The 16,675-nt window shown below is 49.7% G+C and overlaps 1 protein-coding gene across 11 annotated transcripts in view; it reads right to left on the bottom strand.

Annotated features, from left to right (window-relative positions):
- Positions 1 to 2,496: 2,496 nt before the first annotated feature.
- Ilf3 (interleukin enhancer binding factor 3) overlaps positions 2,497 to 16,675 on the bottom strand; it is a 36,755-nt gene continuing 22,576 nt past the window's right edge. For 4 of the 11 annotated variants that reach the window (XM_005336139.5, XM_013363310.4, XM_021733858.3 and 1 more), the window contains 14 exons: positions 16,199 to 16,294; positions 15,279 to 15,390; positions 14,744 to 14,841; positions 14,056 to 14,167; positions 13,866 to 13,976; positions 12,907 to 13,106; positions 12,421 to 12,588; positions 11,965 to 12,102; positions 11,653 to 11,829; positions 11,408 to 11,561; positions 11,193 to 11,246; positions 7,174 to 7,539; positions 6,283 to 6,411; positions 2,497 to 5,747 (listed from right to left, as the gene is read on the bottom strand). In XM_005336139.5, the coding sequence (XP_005336196.1) occupies positions 5,611 to 5,747; positions 6,283 to 6,411; positions 7,174 to 7,539; positions 11,193 to 11,246; positions 11,408 to 11,561; positions 11,653 to 11,829; positions 11,965 to 12,102; positions 12,421 to 12,588; positions 12,907 to 13,106; positions 13,866 to 13,976; positions 14,056 to 14,167; positions 14,744 to 14,841; positions 15,279 to 15,390; positions 16,199 to 16,294 (2,052 nt within the window). In that variant the 3' untranslated portion in view covers positions 2,497 to 5,610. Of the gene's footprint in view, positions 5,748 to 6,282; positions 6,412 to 7,173; positions 7,540 to 9,122; positions 10,748 to 11,192; positions 11,247 to 11,407; positions 11,562 to 11,652; positions 11,830 to 11,964; positions 12,103 to 12,420; positions 12,589 to 12,906; positions 13,107 to 13,865; positions 13,977 to 14,055; positions 14,168 to 14,743; positions 14,842 to 15,278; positions 15,391 to 16,198; positions 16,295 to 16,675 lie in introns of those variants that run through there. The other 7 variants (XM_013363309.4, XM_040290457.2, XM_021733861.3 and 4 more) reach the window with 7 other exon arrangements.

The following is a 16,675-nucleotide window of genomic DNA, read 5'->3' as shown; positions in this document are numbered from 1 at the left end:
TCTCTAAATAAAATACAAAATAGGGCTGGGGATGTTGCTCAGTGATCAAATGCCCCTGAGTACACGCTCCTCCCCCCCAAAAAAGGACTCAACCTCCCAAGTAGGTGGAATTATAGACTTATGCCACTGCACCCTGCTTAAGAGGTCTATTTTAAGTCAAGTGGCCAGAGCCTCGTTAATTGAGTAGTTATAGATTTGAATTAATGCCTGAAAGGAAGGGGCAGGAGTCATTCCAAGTCCTAAGAAAGCTTTGCAGGCAGCGGAGGCAGAGTCAATCCCAGAGATAGGAACGTGCCAATATTGTTTGAAGTGCGGGGAGGAGGTCAGTGTGGCTGGAAAGATTGAAGGAGAAGGCAGAGAAGTGACCACTGGTGGTTATGAAGGGCCTAAGGATCTGCAGTTAGGACTTGAGTTTACGAGAGGGTGGAACATTCTTAGTGGATAAAAGAGCTTAATGAGCTTTATCACCAAGAGGTAAAGCAAAGGTTACGAAGGAAGGGCAACTGGAGGCTCGGTGACATCCTGCCTTAAGGTATTGGCGCAGCTCAGCTGGGAGGGATTGGGGGCACCCTGAGTACTCCCTTGAGGCGCTAAGATCGCGCCTTCAGCACAACGGACAGCGCCGTGTCCTTGGCCTGGAGAACTAGAAAGCGGTCTTCCTGGGGGCGGAGCCTATGAAACCGTCCTACAGGAGCCAGCGAGCTCCCAGAACAGGGCACACCTATGGAGCAGGTTCTGCAAGTGTCCTATTAGGAATCGCGTACTCTATTGCACAGAGCACTCTTTGTGGCCGATTGGATGTGGCGCACTACGTGGCGAGACCCGTGGAAGTGTTATATTAGAAAAGGGTTTAACCACTACGCCCACCGTACTGGGGGCGGAGTTTTCAACTTACATTAAAATAATTTGGTGGGTGTTCTGTGAAAAAGCTGGCTGAATTCATTGAGCTGACTACCCTGGGGTTGCTGTGTGCGATATTCGGGGCGGAGCTTGTTGATTGGGTAAGGAAGGGGCAGTAAGTGTGGGGAGACTTCGGGGCACATCCGAAGTTCAGAGGGGTGGTGTTCTCAGAAGCTGGACCTGAAGAGAGTTTTGCGCACTTGGCCAAAAAGCCTGTGCATAACCACTAGGTGCGGTGAGAAAATATTTGGGACTCTCAGCCCAACTCTGCCCGTTTGGGGACGCTGCGGCTGTGGATGGAAAGCTCCCAATCTGGGGACTAGGTGATTGGCAAGGGAGCAGTGGTGCTGAGATCTGGAACTGAGATAGGCAAGAGCTGTATTTCTGTGCAGAGGGGAGAATGGGAGATTTCTGGTAGAGAACTGGTTGTTTGAACACACCCAACTTTGAAATAGGGGTCCTTGAAACCCTGGACTTGGCCTGGGGGGTGACTGGGGAATTTGGAGGGCTTATCTAGATGGGATTAGAGGTATAAGTCTACAAAGTCCAGGTGTCACACAGGTTCAACTCTTGGAAGACACTGGGAAGAGATTTGGGGTTCAGAGCATGGTGGCCACTGCTGACAATCCTCCTTGTCGCTCAGGAAAGAGAAGGACCCTGACATCTGGGTACCTCTGGGACATGCAGTTTTTAAACCTTTGCATCTCAAAAGAATTCCCTCACCAAGTGCAGGGAACCTTTTGGTTTAGTCCTCAGCACTGACACCTGCTCCCCTCCCTGCCCCCATCCCAAAAGCAAAACAAACCTCAGTTCAAGTATTCTAGAACCCAAACTTCTGCTGGCCTTGCGACCTCCTTCCTCACTTCACCTACTGAACAACAGAATGATAATAAGTTTTCTGGGCTAGGGTTATGACTCAGTGGTAGAGTGCTCACCTCCATATGAAAGGGACTGGGTTCAATCCTCCACCACATCAAAGTAAAATAAAGGTATTGTGTCCATCTACAACTAATATATATATATAGTTTTTCTTCTCAATACTGGGGATTGAACCCAGGTCTACCCTTTTATGAAGACAGTCTGACAATGTTGCCCAGGATAACCTTGAACTTGTCATTCTCACATCTCCTAAGTAGCAGATTACAGGTATGTGTGCCACCAAACCCAGTCCAAAGGATTATTCTGAAGCAAAACTGGACTAGCTTTTTCCAGGTTCAGAATCCTGGTGTGCTTCAGGGATTTTATAAGGGTTGGTTGGAACCCTCTGCTTATGCACTCCCCTCTCCACTAACCTCCAGCCACACTTCTCACCTCCCCTTCCTCTTGCGTTTTAAAATCCTTCACCTGCTGAACTGCAGCTCCTTCAAGTTCATTCCCACCCACCAACTGAATTTTTGTGCATGCTGCTCCCTCTTCACCAGAGGGAAGACTGGACATTCCTAGACATTTCCTGACCAGCAGGGACAGGGCCTTCTTGGGGCCTCCAAGCTCCATTAGGCAAGGACCAGGCTCACCATTTTATTCCTAGCTCCCAGCACAGGACATAACATGTAAGTGCCACCCAATAGACACATGATAAGTGAATGAAGCAACAAACACATGAAGTCTCTCTTTATTCTGGGATGGATTAGTGAGAATCTGAGCCTCCGATAAGGTTGTTGCCCAAATTTTTTTCCAGAAGTCTCAGGCATGTAAAGTGCATGGCCAGTGTGGAGCTAACACCAAGACTGAAATGCAGACAAACACCCCAGCTGCAGTGACCAGGTATACACAAAGCTTCAGGGTAAGATGAGCCTTATGAATTGCACAAGAATGGTCAACATTCAAGAAGTATACCTTCCTGCCAGAGTAGAAGGAGATCAGGCAGCCAAGTGGTAGCCCCCAAATAGAAAAAAAAAGTCATGGTGGCACTGCTTAAACAGGGAATGGAAATGCTGGGTCCTTCATTGAGGCTGATATCCCGCTTCATTTCTAATAATCATTTCCCAATACTTTTCCAGAACCCAAGGACCAGTCCAAATTCCCTAAGGCCCTGCCATTCCCCAAAATGTCACTTCAGTCGGCCACTCCTGTCTTCATATGATTGTTTTCCTTTCCCCCAGCAGCATCTAGAGCTGAGCCGACTGGGGTAGTGTGCACCAAGTGCCCCATCCCTGACACCAGCTCACACCAAGTACCCCATCCTGATCAAATCCACGAAGAGCAGTAGGAAACCTACTTGATCTCTTGGTGATGTCTGCTGGTGATTCAAAATGTTGTACACCAATCACCTGAACCATGTTGCACAAGAAGTCTCTCCATCTTACGCTAATTCTTGCCTATATTATGCTGGACCCAAGAAGAACTTCCCCAGATCAGCTTCCTGGAATTGCAGGATCACCAGCTGGATGGCTCACTCAGCTCCAGATAGGGAACAACAGCCCCAGGACTTCTCTGGGCTCAACTTAACAGCTTTGTCTTCCTGAAGTCAGTTTCTAGTTTGACAGATCCCGAGGGCTGGGATACTGCCACTGGTCAAATGTGTCACCCTCATCATCAGTGAGATTCCCCCAATGGAATCAGGATACCAAGGGCACTGTGCTCTCCGATTGTCTTTCGGATAGGTTTGCTGCAATTTCTGGTGTGTGGGTGGGTATGATTCCTTCCCTCTTGATAGGTCTGTTATCAGAAACTTGAACATGGTGGTTGTTGCTGACTGAGAATCAACTGGAAAGAAAACCCTTGTGTTGAGGATAGAGGTGCTTTGACTGGTTTAGTGGGGCCTGGCAGGTAAGGCCGGGATAAGTCCCTCCCCGTGGGTTTCTGAGCAATGCAGACAACCTCCACTCCATGTTCTCTGCTCAAAGCGCCGATGAGTGTCTTCTTGTCCCAGCCCCTGGATGGGACTGGGAGAGGCAGATCATGGACACAGCATTGTGTCTCTCCACTACTGTGTGCGTTGGTGGGATCCTGGGATATTTAAGGGTAACTTGAAAGCTCCAATTGTGGGTCACCTCTTGGCTTCACTTTGTGTAGTCACCTCCTCCTTCCTGCCTCTTCCTGGGCTGGATTCACACTGTATACGGGGTATCCTCTACACTAACATAAAGCAGAATTGTACCAATATTTTCTCGTTTGATACAGGATACCTTTCTTTCCAGAAAGCCAACCTTCACCCCTTCAAAGTATAGCTGATTTGCTGTGTCAGCTGAGGGATTCCCAGTGGCCAGTTACTCACACATGGGAGGCCAAGGGGCACACCTGAAGCTCAGCTGGTCAACAGCACCAGGTCTCAGAAGCTGGAGAGGCGGCTCCTAGATAACGAGGAAGCTGGGAGGCTGAGGAACACTGTTGAGAGGTGCATAGGCTCTTCCCAAACACACTGAATTGGAGCCTGGGTAAATTCAACTGGAGTGCAGCTCTATCGCCCCCACCACCCCCACTCCCATGGGCAGGGCAACCTTAGGATGGGTTTGTCCACTTCCAGTGCTGACACTTTTGAAATACAGTTCTTTGCAGTGGGGCACTCACTATTCCGTGTGGTACAGGCTGTTCACAAGCATCCTTGGCATCTACCCAAGAGATGCCAGGAGCATCTTTCCAGGTATGATAAGTGTCCCTCAAACGTTGCACAGTCTCCCTTCAGAGTGACAATAACTGTTCCAGGGAAGTCTGCTAGAGTAAATCTGGACAATTCAAAAAAGCAAACTCTACATGTGAATCTCCCTGTGGCAGAGCACCTTAGGGCAAGGCCACAGCAGACACCAGATTTTCCCAGGGCACAGCTCACCTGTAGCTGGGTTGCTTTACATTAGACAGGTCACAGCTGCCCTCTTTCAATTGGGGTACGTGTACATGTGAACTCTACAGGGACATTTTATTCCATAATGATGTAAAATTGCACTTATAACCACCAGAATTTATGGAGTAGCAAAGAATATGCTTCCATTTTTTGATCCAACCTTGAGGCCACTGCATACCACCCAGGATTTAGAGCTGTGGAGCCCACTGGGTTGACAAGATCTCAGGTAAACAGGTTGGTGGCCCTTGCCAAGCACTGAGTAATGTCTGGAGGCCTGGAGTTGGACCCTCTATGCTGACCAGGCACTGTCCTGCCATCCCCAGCCTGCTTCCCAATAGTGGGAACAGAGTGGAGGAACCTGCCCATTGCCCTGCTGGAGGGTCAGACACCCAGGCCTGAGACAGGCACAGTTTTCTTTTTCTTTATTGTCTACAGTCAGCTGAATTCAGATGTAGTGCCTGAATGAGCCAGACATACAAAAACCCCACTCTTTCCCATTGTTTTTTAAAATAAAATCTTCACTTATAAAACTGAAACACTAAAGCATTAAAATACAGAAAGCTCATTTAACTCACTTCACAAAAGCATTAACAGATGATGTATCCCTTCTGTAACTATTTAAAGACAAACTGAGTCAACACTAACACCAAGTGTAAATAGACAGAGGGATACTGAACGGCAAGAACGCAAAACTCTACCCAGACAAGGTTGTAATGGCAACTAACAAACCATTGAAGACACGGAGTCCCAAACACGGCTAAATATGGGTCACAGCACAGGTCCCAGGAGGAACAGCTGCACCTCACAACACAGCAACGTGGACGGGTGGGGGCGCCTGGAGGACCGGCTGACATGGTAACTGTGATACGTAAAACTGAATCTTCCAACGGCGTAAATGCAGAAGGTACAAATGGGCAGCCCCAGGGCCTTTATCTGTACTGGTAGTTCATGCTGTGGTCTGCGTTTCTGCCATAGCCACCCTGTGAGGACTGGTAGGAGCCGGGAGGGCCGCTGTAGTTCTGGCCAGACCCTGGGGAATTGTAGTTCGACTGTGACGAGTAGCCTCCTACAAGAGAGAGGGTAGATTAGAGGTGGTGACAAGGATCTGCCTGCCCACCAGGCCTAAGGACCTCAGATGCACCTGAATTTTTGTCCCCAGGTGGGAAGCCCCACAGGCTCCTCCTTTATTCTAAGTGCCTTTCACTTCTAATCGGGACCCAGCACACTGAGAGGGGGACCACTGTGATCCTGGCTTCTACAAAGGGTGATGGCAAATGGTGATTTTCTTGGTTAAAGAACAGGGGGGCTGCCTGAGCTCAACACCCCGAACCAAAGGTAGCATCCAAGATCATGAGTCAGTTTGGGCCTCAATGTTGTCAACATCTCTTCAAGCAGGTACCAGCGCTGAAGAGTAAGGCAATTTCTGGTCTCCAGCTTAAGAAAAGGCCAAGCAGCTGGTATGGCCAGAGCCCATCTTTTATAGGGCCCCAAATGCCCCACAAGGAAGCAACAGCACAGCTGCCACCACTGTCCTGCCCATGCAGTGCTGTTCCTGCCAGGCCCAGGGCCACCCTGCTGTGCCACCTGCTGCCCAGGCCCACCTTGTTTGCTTTGATATGAGCCGCCGCCCCCAGAGCCTCCACCGTAGCCCCCGTGTGACCCTGGGTTGTAGGACGACCCGCCTGAGCCATAGCTGTTCCCGCCGCTTCGGCCTCCGCTACCACTGTAGTCTAGGGGAGAGAAGACAGTGTCATTAGGGGATCTGAGGGGATCTGGCTGGCATGGTCCAGGACTCTAGCGAGGCTCCCCTAGACAGAGCCTTGCCCCTGCCTTTAGCAGATGTTTGCCTGCTTAAATTTGGCAAGAGGTAACAAGGGCAGGCTAGGGTTGTGGCTCAGTGGTAAAGCGCTTGCCTCGCATGTGTGAGGCACTGGATTCGATTCTCAGCACCGCATATAAATAAATAAAAAGAAAGCTCTGAAACCTGTTCTCTCCAGCCTTCCCACCTGTCCCTGCAACCCAAGCTTTCAGATGTAAATTCAGTGACATGATGCTCCCTCCGGCCTACATGTACACAGCACAGCTCCCTCCAAGTCTCCAGTCTTGATAGTGACCACTATTCTATATCAAGGATAAGTGCACACCTACTCTGCCAACTGGGTCAACAATACAGCCAGTGCCTGCTGGGTCTGTGCAGGAGGTAAAAAGATATTAATAACACTTCAAAGAACTATCCCAGGAGACTGCCTCTCAGCCTCTACCCTCATGCCTAGTCACCCTGAGGAGAGAGGCCTCAGCTATATCTGCCCATGGGGAATAGCAGAGAAAAGAGCAGAGACCTGGGCCATGAGATCCTTCCTAACACCTGCCTGCAGCCAACACCACCTGTTTTCCTCCTAGTTCCTTGGGCAGAGGTCTGGGCACTGCTGGGCTTCTGCAACTCCACAGGACTCACTGCCAGGTTGACCCAGGAATGCTGGAAGCCAACTCACTGAATTTGCTCTCGTAGTTGTAGTCTGACCCGCCCCCGCCTCCGGGAGAGTTGTAGGAGTTGGAGTAGGAGGAGTAGTTGCCTTGTCCATGGTTATAGCCTTTCTGTTTGCCCTGAGGGGGCCCGTAGTTGCTGTACTGGCTCTGGTTGTAGGACTGCTGCTGGCCTTGGTGGGACTGGTAGCCCGAGCTGTAGGAGGGCTTCTGCTGGCCCCCATGTGGCGGTTTCTTCCCAGCATGTTTTGGGGGTACTGGTGAGTTGTAGTTGTCCCCTTGGTAATAGGAGCCGTAGCCGGAGGAGCCACCACCGCCCCCGCCGCCGCCACCACCAGCATTCCCAGAATGCCCTCCGTTGCTGTAGAACTGACCTAAACAGGGAGGCAGCGGGTCAGGTGGAGGAAAAGGAAAGGCAAGGGGGCAGGAAGGAAAAGGGAGGTGGCAGCCGTGGGCCCTGAAGGCTGACCCATAAACTGGCTGCCCAGAGGCAGCAAGGAGGAAGGAGAGCCCTGGCTCTGCTGTAAGGCGCCTGGCTCGGCTGGCCCAGCCTTCAGCTCCACTCACCCATCAGCTGACGACAACAAAGGATCTTTGCCAAGCAGCGGCACGACAGCAGCTTTTGCAGCAGATGTCAACATTACAATGAGATGGGCTCCCAGCGCAGATGACATTCAGGACTAGCTGACGGGTACCCAGATGTCCCCCAACGGTGACAGGAAAAGCAAAGCCCCAGAGAAGCAGCAAGCCACCCCTACTACCTCCTCCCCTCTGTGCTGGAAACAAATTCAGCAGGCAGAGACTGGAGACCTCAGGAGTACCCTGTAATAAGGCCCCTAAAACCACCCTCGCTCTTGGAAGACTAATTAGTATGAAGCTGGATCTTAGAAAAACAAATTGAGACTCAAATGATGTGGGCCTCTCCCTGGTTACTACTTACAGAAAAACATGACTACAAGCAGTATAGATTTCCAACCTATTGGGGAGACCAGCTCAGGCTAAGGCTGGGAACAGGATGTCAGGCAGAGCCTTAAGCTAAATAAAGCCAGTGGCCTCCCCAAGGCTCCTTCCTCATTCCCAGTACAGCTGCTGGGGCACAGGCAGGACAGAGTAGCAGCACTGACAAACTTGCACTGTGGCTGCCACATGTTCAGTCCTGAGGCAGGATGTTACAGTGAGGACCTGCCTTCTGGTAACTAGGCTTTCAACACACTGCTGTAGCTAAAATTGGGGTGGAATAGGGGATAGGCTAAGGAACACTTCATCCCCAGTTTTACAAGAGTCTCTAATTAATCAGGGGGTTCAGGCTTGGCTGTGGGAAGTCCCAGAATGAACTGGATGTAAGGTCTGGGAGGCCAGGCTGTGTGGGCAGCTCTCCAGCCCAGTTAGACATTCACCAGCACCTCAACAGGGGCTGCGGTGTTCCTGGGTCCCTGCAGAAGGGAGGACTAAACATGAAGGCACCTCTGCCCACAGACATCAAAGGCAGCTTCCCTGTTAGGTCCCAGGATGGATGGGAATTAGGGGAGGAGGCTCCCACACAGCCTGTCCTTTCTTCTCGTATCAAGCATGAGGGTTCCATGCCTTCTGGATGGGGACACTGGAGTTCTCACATGCCTTCCATTCTCTGCAGATGTGTAGCCCATGTTGATGTGCCATGGGCTACTGGCACAAGCATATGGAAATAGAACTGGTCTCCAAACTTGAGTCTGTTTCTTCAGGAAGGCCTCTTTCCCCTCCCACCATTCACAAAGCCAACACTGAGGGGGAGGATGTATACCACAAAGCAAAAAAGCAAACATGTGGAGGCTCAGTGAGGAGACTTGGAGGATAAGAGCTTCAGTATACTCCCCGAGAGCACTGTCCCCACCACCCCAAATCCCAGTTTCCCCAGTGTCCTGCACTGAGCACCCCACCTTGCCCCGCCTAAAGCCGGGAATGAATGAAGACGCAAGTATCGAGGACTCGTTACTTTAACATGTATTGATTAAAAAAAAATAATAAAGGGAAGGGGAAGTTTTCAACGTCATTCAAGATAACTATTTCCTGGTATAAAAAGACATTATTCTCAAACAATAACTTTCTAAAAAAAAATAATAATACATCATGCAATCAAAGTTTTTAAAAAGTTTCACTGAATGTTTCATACCTTGGGGAACAAATCACATATTAACCGTTTTGACCGTTTTTGCCTGAATAAACGCAAAATCTTGCAAGTCAGCACAGAGGCAGGCTTTCCTGCAAAAAGAACTGCTGAGCACAGCCTAAACCCCAGTTTTCAAGGATGGCTCCCACCAGAAGAGCCAAAAAGACCACTGGGGTCCCAGTGAAGAGCCATAAGACCATGTGCCTTTGCACACACAGAAAAATATCCAGGCCTCTGGAGTGTGCAGCTGTGTAATCAGCAGAAATCTGGGAATGTACTAGGCTTTTTTTTTCTTTCCTTTTTTTGCAGCGTTGGGAGACTGAACCCAGGGCCTCACATTGTGAGCAAGCGCTCTACCACTGAATCCCAGGCCATGTATTTTTATTTTAATGGTATTGGGAAATGAACCCAGGGGCAATTTACCACTGAGCCACATCCCCAACCTTTTAATTATTATTATATTTTTTCTAAGACAGGGTCTTGGTAAGTTGCCCAAGGCAGGCCTCAATCTTGTGATCATCCAGAGTAGCTGAGACTATAAATGAGTGCCACCATGCTCAGCTCTACTAGACGATTTTTCAAGCCCCATCCAAAAAAAAAAAAAAAGAAAATTCCAGAATCCCATGCATTTGCAACTGTGACCAAGACTTGCAAAATTTCATGTTTTCTACCCCTTAAAGCCTGTCTATTTCTTGCACAGGAAATGGAAGCACAGTTTTGATACCTTTGAGAGTTCACTCTCTAGCTAAACCAGCCACAAAATACCGCACCCTAAACAAGAACCCACCAGAGCATTTACAAAGGCGGGAGGAGGTAACTTAGCACAGTGTACAATTCCCCATGTTCCCAACATTTTACATGCTTGTTTAAAAAAAAAAAAAAAAAAACTCAGTTGCTCTGGATTCAGATGTGGTGAAATCATTTTCATCACTGTCAAAGGCATCAACCAGATGTGGGAATTTGTTAAAAGGTTAAAAATTCATACAAAACCTGCTGTAAATTAAGACAAAGGTAGATTAAAATGCATCATTATCTGTCTCTTTAAATAAAGTAATGCTTTCCATAAAAAGCAAAGGTGGGCTTTTGCCTTGATGCTGAACAACGCTGGCTCTAGAATTCTGTGCAAGTCTGCACAAAAATACATTCTCTGAGAAAATTGTTTTCCACTTATTGTGAACTTCAATATGACCAAGTTCAAAGGCAAATCACGATAAAAACTGCCATTGTCTTAAATTCTGCAGGCTAAGAGTTTCAGACAAGCTGCGGTGGAAAGCCACGGTTGAGAAACCCAGTGAAGCACAGGGACACAGCACGGACACTTTGGGTTTTGGAGTTGGAGGAAATTGGAGTAAAAAGTTGATTTTGTGTGCAATACTTTTAGACGCTCTAGGAAGACCCAAAATCATGATAGCCGTAGCAGTCTGTGAAAAAGTCACCTACAAAAGGGGGAGACAGAGCAGAGAGAAGAAATTAGAATTCTTTTGAAAAATGGCACAGAGCGCCACATTTGAAATTCATGTTTTAGATTTCTCTGCTCCTGTGACCCCCAATGAAGGCTCCTTCTCAAGACAAGAGCGGTGCACTGGCAGGAAAGGTGCGTTTGCAAGATGGGTGCTTCGCATGGCTTAAAGCAGAGAAATTTAAAATTCTGACTTCTAAGGAGCTTGGAAGTCACACAAGTTGGTGTGTTAGCACTTAAGAGTCAAGGACACACTTGTGGGGTCGGGGAAGACCTGAGGGCTGTCTGACCTAATACCCGCAAAAAGGTGCGGGTGGCTCTTTAGCCTCACGAAGGCTGTGGCTAGGCCGCCCTGCACTAACTCAGGCCCATGACTAAGCTGCTGCTTCCTCCCACGTGGACACAGAGAGAAGCACACTTACTGTAGCCTGCTGTCGCCGAGTTGCCTCCGTACCCATAGCTTCCGTACCCAGCACCTAGAAGAGAACAGACAGGGTTATATGCGTCTGACCTGCCCTTGCCCTCTTGAGTTCCACATTTCAGCCCCACCCAAGTCCCTGCACCCCAAAATAAACATGGACACACCCAGAAAATATAAACTGGGTAGATGGGGACAGCACAGGACAAGGGCCCTCACCAGCATTCATGTAGCCTCCATGATTGGTGCCACCAAATCCTCTCCCTCGCCCTCGTCCACGAATGTTGCCTCCTCTTCCCCGTCCTCGGAGGTTTGGAGGTGGAGGCACTTCATTGTGCATGGGGCCTCCCATGCCAAAGCCAGGGTTGTGTGGCTGGAAGAGAAAGCAGACAAGTGAGGGTCGCCTCCCCTCACCATACGAGAGAATTTTTGCTGAAGCTGAAGACTCAAGGACATGTGCTTACCTTGGCAGCAAATTTAGGTCCCCCTCTGACAGGGACTGGGGCTCTCTTTTTTTTGTTGGCTTCGAGGGCAAGGGGAGCATCAGGGAAAAGCTTTTCCAGTGCAGCAAGGGCAGCATATGCCTTTGCCACCTTTTTGTTTGAACCAGCCCCTTGAAACTTCTGTCCATCCACCTCGACCTGAAGACAATGGATGGATGGGTGTGGAGGTGACACAGTGTCTTCCTCTGGGGAAGGAGTCCCACCTTTGTAGAGACCAGTCCCCCAAAGAAGAACTCAATCCAGGAAGTACAGGACTGGCCCTAGGTCACTCACCTCCATGACAAATCGCTTGTCGTGGCTGCCCCCAGTCTCAGAGATGAGCTCATACTTGAGGCCACGCCTCTTCTCATTAAGCTCCATAACTGGGTTCTTGCCATGCTTAGTTAGGATCGGCCCCTGCTGTTTTACGTTCTCAGGGAAAACACAAAAGAAAACCAACAAACTCAGCTACAGGCTATCCAACCACATGGTGGGATACAACTCAATCGGGGTTGAGGTCCTCTGCTCCACATCCCCTGCCATCCCCATATGAGTATATGCCAACTCACAAATGCCTACGCCAAATAACGCAACCAACCCCACCAGTCCCCACTCTGGTGAGCCAAACCATTCCCTGTATGTTGTGGCTACAGTTTTAGGTGTGGGGGCAATCTTTTTTTATATAAATAAACAACCAATGGCTGCCAGCTCTGCCCTGGCAGTCACTCCCAGCACCCACCACACGCTCACCTCGGCAGTTGCATCTGAGGGAAAGGCAGCACTGGGCGCTGAAACAGCTTCCACTACGGGAGGCGGGGCCGCCACTGCAGGCTTCGCATCCGTCTCCTCAGCAGAATCCTCCCCCTTGCTGGAGTCCCTGCCTTCAGCGCCAGTTGGCAGGCCCATGTCCTGTAACACCTGCAAGGAGGCCAGACCCAGAGTCCTGATGTGGAAAGGACCAGTGTGGAACCTTCCCTGCAGGTCCTTGCAGCACGCTACAGCTGCCTGGGACATCCTAGATCAGAAGCTGAGGGTACAGCCCGGCAACTTGCAGTTACTTTTGAGGAAGCTCTAAAAGCATTCTTGCCACATGGTACTTGGCAAATGTCTGAAAATCTAACCTTGGTGTATCCATGCCTTCCCCAGGATGCATGCTATACCGACGGGGACTGAGGTCTCTAAAGGAGCCCAGGAGGAAACTGGTTTTGCCATTCAGACGACATCAGCCACATTTACCTTAACAGCCACGTGCAGCTTGGCAGTCTTTTTGGATGGCCCAGAAGCCTCAAATGAACTTCCATCCACCTCCACAGACATAGTGAAGATAGGGGCATGGACAGGGCCCGTCTGGGAAACCAGCTTGTACTGCAGCCCTGGCTTCAGCTGGTTCAGCCGCATCAGAGCATTCATAGCTTGGGGAGGCTCAGCCTTCTCCTCTGAGGAGAGAACACCAAGATAGTTTGGAATGAGACACCAAAATGCCTGTCAGAGAAAGCCCAGGTGAGGACGCTGAAGTCTCAGTGACTGCTGCACTGCCAGACAGTTTGGCCTGTGCTTCTCCCACAGCCACCCGCAGATGCACATCCACCCCCATGTGTTCCAGTCATCTGTGAGAGTTATTGATTACTTAGTGTTAGGGATCAAAACTGAAGCCTCGAACATGGTCAGGCAAGGGCTCTCCACTGAGCTATAACCCCAATCTAATTTTTAAAAGGACTTAAAAAAAATCACATTTAAGAAAAATGAAGGTCAGCGCAGTGGTGCACACCCATAATCCCACCTGCTGAAGAAGCTGAGGCAGGAGGATTGAGAGTTCAAAGTCAGCCTAGGCAACTTAACGAGGTCCTTAGCAACTTAGTGAGACCCTGTCTCAATAAAATTCGAACAAGAGCTAGGGATGCGGCTTAGTGTTTGAGAGCCCCTGGGTTCAATCCCCCATACCAAAACAAAACAAAAAATTAAAAAAAAAAAAAAAAAAACAAGTTGCTGGGTGTGGTGGTGTACAACTATAATTCTAGCAAGCTAGAAGGCTAAGGCAGGAGGACAGCAAGTTTGAAGCAAGCCTCAGCAATTTATATGGCCCTCAGCAACCCAGGAGACCTTGTCTCGGAAAAAAAAAAAAAAAATTCAGTGTTGGGGCCAACCTAATTGAAGGAGGACTAAATCAACAGCACCAACAAGATATATGCCTGTACCTTTCTTTTGAATCTTCTTCTTCTTCTTGCTGGGAGACTTTTCTTCACCATCTTCTTCCATTGGGCGTTTCATGGGCGTAATGGCATAAGTAGTGCTGGGGGGGATTTGAACTGAAACAGGAAAATAGGTGGAAGGGCTGTAGGTGGCCACTCTGAAGAGACTAGTTACCCAATGCCTGTGTATGCTTACCGGTGTAATCCACTGGATTCTCATTCTTTGGTTTCTTGGGCATCTTGGAAGGCAAGGGGTCCATTCCGAGTACTTTATGAAGCTGGCCAAATGCAGCAAGTCGTAGTGCATGCTGGAGAAGGGGAAGAGGAGTCTGACCTGGCTGCCCTGCGCTCACAGCTATAGCATATGTTGCTCACTAATGTCTTCTGAGATGGAGCAGGAGCTGGGTAACTACTAATGATCTCCCCTACATAAAGGAGGGGTCCCCCAACAGCCAGGGCAGGGCCTGACTGACTGCTTCAGCCCAGCCTTGCTGTGGGGGAAGGCCAGCCAGTGACCACCCCCCTTAAAGAAGAATACAGGAGACCCCAACCTGGGCACTGGTTGCCACACGGAGCCAGGTGGTGGGCCTGCACAGGGGAAGGACCCCTGGAGCAATCTGTATAGCAAACATGTCTCCCCGCTGCACTCAATATGCCAACAGGGCACTCAGGCAGACTGAGGGGCAGACAACAACCACGCATGGCGCCAAGGGGAAAGAAGAATCCCAGATTGGGGCGCCCTGTATCAAAATTCATGCCTTGCCTTCAGTTCACAACCTGAACCTATGATCCAGGGGCTGCCCTGTGAATACTCAGTAATGGAACTGGGAGCCAGTGAGTGCAAACTGGGTACGGGCTCACGTTGGCAATGGCGACAACTATACCTGCGCACTCTGTGTGATATCTTCCCGTTGCTGTCTGTCTAGATGCCCAATAGCATCAGTGGCTTCTTTTTCACAAGGGTCATAAATGCCAGAACCATCTGAAGGCAGGAAACAAGGAAGATATGCAGAGGATTATCTTTTAGCATCTCAGAAGAGTTGTGCTGGCTGAGGGGACCAGGTGCGTTACTCCCCCGCGCCCCATCCACACCCAGCTCTGGAAAACACGCCGAGCTCGGTGACCCACTCGGCATCCAGCCCTTGACAAAAATAATCCACATATGTCTCAGAGCAAGAAAGTCATGTGGGAGTGGGTCACCACTGCCCCCGGATCCGCCCTTTGAATCACAGCTGCGGACCCGGCACAGGGCTGGATATGATGGTGCAAGAGGGTAATCACATGCTTCGGCCCTAGCGGGGTACACGGAGCTGCTGCTGCTGCTGCTGCCCTAACCCAGTCAGTGGACCAGCGAGGAGGTGGCCAAAGGGCCTTGATCCCTGTCCTTTCCCTGCAACTTGCAAACCACAAGGCCCCAACCTGGCATCACGATGCCGGACGCCAAGCACTCCAGCACTCTCCTCAGGGCCTCGCCAGCACCCATGGGCCGATTGGCTGTTCCAATGGACTTCTCACACAGGAGCTCCAGGGGCTGAAAGGAAAGAGTGAAAGTGAGTAACAGGTTTTGGGAGGGGCCTGGCTAAGTCCAAAGCAAGGCAATATTACTGGGTGAGTGGGACAGGGGTGGGGAGTAGGAAAATCACAGCCATACAGTTATGTCAAAGCCAAAGGTGAGACCTGAGGCAGGATTCAGTACACTATTTTCATTCTTTTTTTTCCCCCCACAGAGACATACTCAAGGGAGAATGGGTACCACCTTGAGAGCAAGAAGCTTTCAAGATAAAGCAAAGAATACTCTTTCAAGGGACAATGCAGGCTACCTCCAAAGGGACAAGCTCCTTTTTCTCTTTCTTGGGGAGATCCTGGGAATGGAACCCAGGGCCCTTGCATATGCGTGGCAAGCGCTCTATCACTGAGTGGTATCACCAAGCTTGCCCAAGAAATCTTTTTGGCTGTATGTACCAATATACAATATTGAGCATATAAGTAGGTACATAAAAACACCCAAAGGAAATACGCAGCTGGCTAGGAATGGTTCAAAAGCTCTAGTTTGACTATCCAAGAGAATCTGCAAATGCTTCTTATGAAACAAGTCACATTGTATAGGCTGGCCTGCCTTCTTCCCTGGGCTAAGCCTGAACATCCCCCATGGAGGATCCTTATCTAGCTCTTAGGCCACCCAGAGTCTGGACAACAGTAACTGCCCAACAAGAAACAGTGGAAGGACATGAGAGCCACACCTTGAAAGGCCATACATGCCCAGTATCACCCAGGATTCCTGAAATAGGAGACAGCCTCTGCTATATACAACCCTCTGGTCATGGCTACAGGTGCCTTACCCATCCTCTGAGGGGGCCCCAGGTGGGTACACGAGTACACAGATCCCTCAGAACTCGAATGACAATGACACATGACTTCAGCCCATTGGCTCTTGCCTAAAGAAGAAAGGACAGATTCTTTACATGAAAGCACTTCCCTAGAAACAAGGCCAACATGGACAACACAAGTTTTATGGTGCTGCTTTGCCAAGGGTAAACGGTTAAGTGTGCACAACCACCAAGTATGTGGTCAGCAGTGACTTCACCGGGTGTATGACACTGCTGTTACTCTTAACACAAAGCAGCAGCAGCCCACCTGCTTGGTCACAAGGCTCCTCAGGGGTGTCAAATTTGTTTACGTGCTCTGTGTTAGCAGCTGCACGGCCATGGCCACAGGTGCTAAGATCAGCACGGCTATCGTCAATGTTACAGAAACTTTATGGTAAAAGTTAGCCAAGTTAAAACTTAGGAATTCTCTACAAAAGACAAAGAGAAGAA

The sequence above is a fragment of the Ictidomys tridecemlineatus genome, chromosome 2, assembly GCF_052094955.1.
Source record: "Ictidomys tridecemlineatus isolate mIctTri1 chromosome 2, mIctTri1.hap1, whole genome shotgun sequence".
In the NCBI taxonomy this organism is placed as follows: Eukaryota; Metazoa; Chordata; class Mammalia; order Rodentia; family Sciuridae; genus Ictidomys; species Ictidomys tridecemlineatus.
Note: the sequence above shows the minus strand (reverse complement) of the source record. Positions and strands in the feature narration are given on the sequence as shown.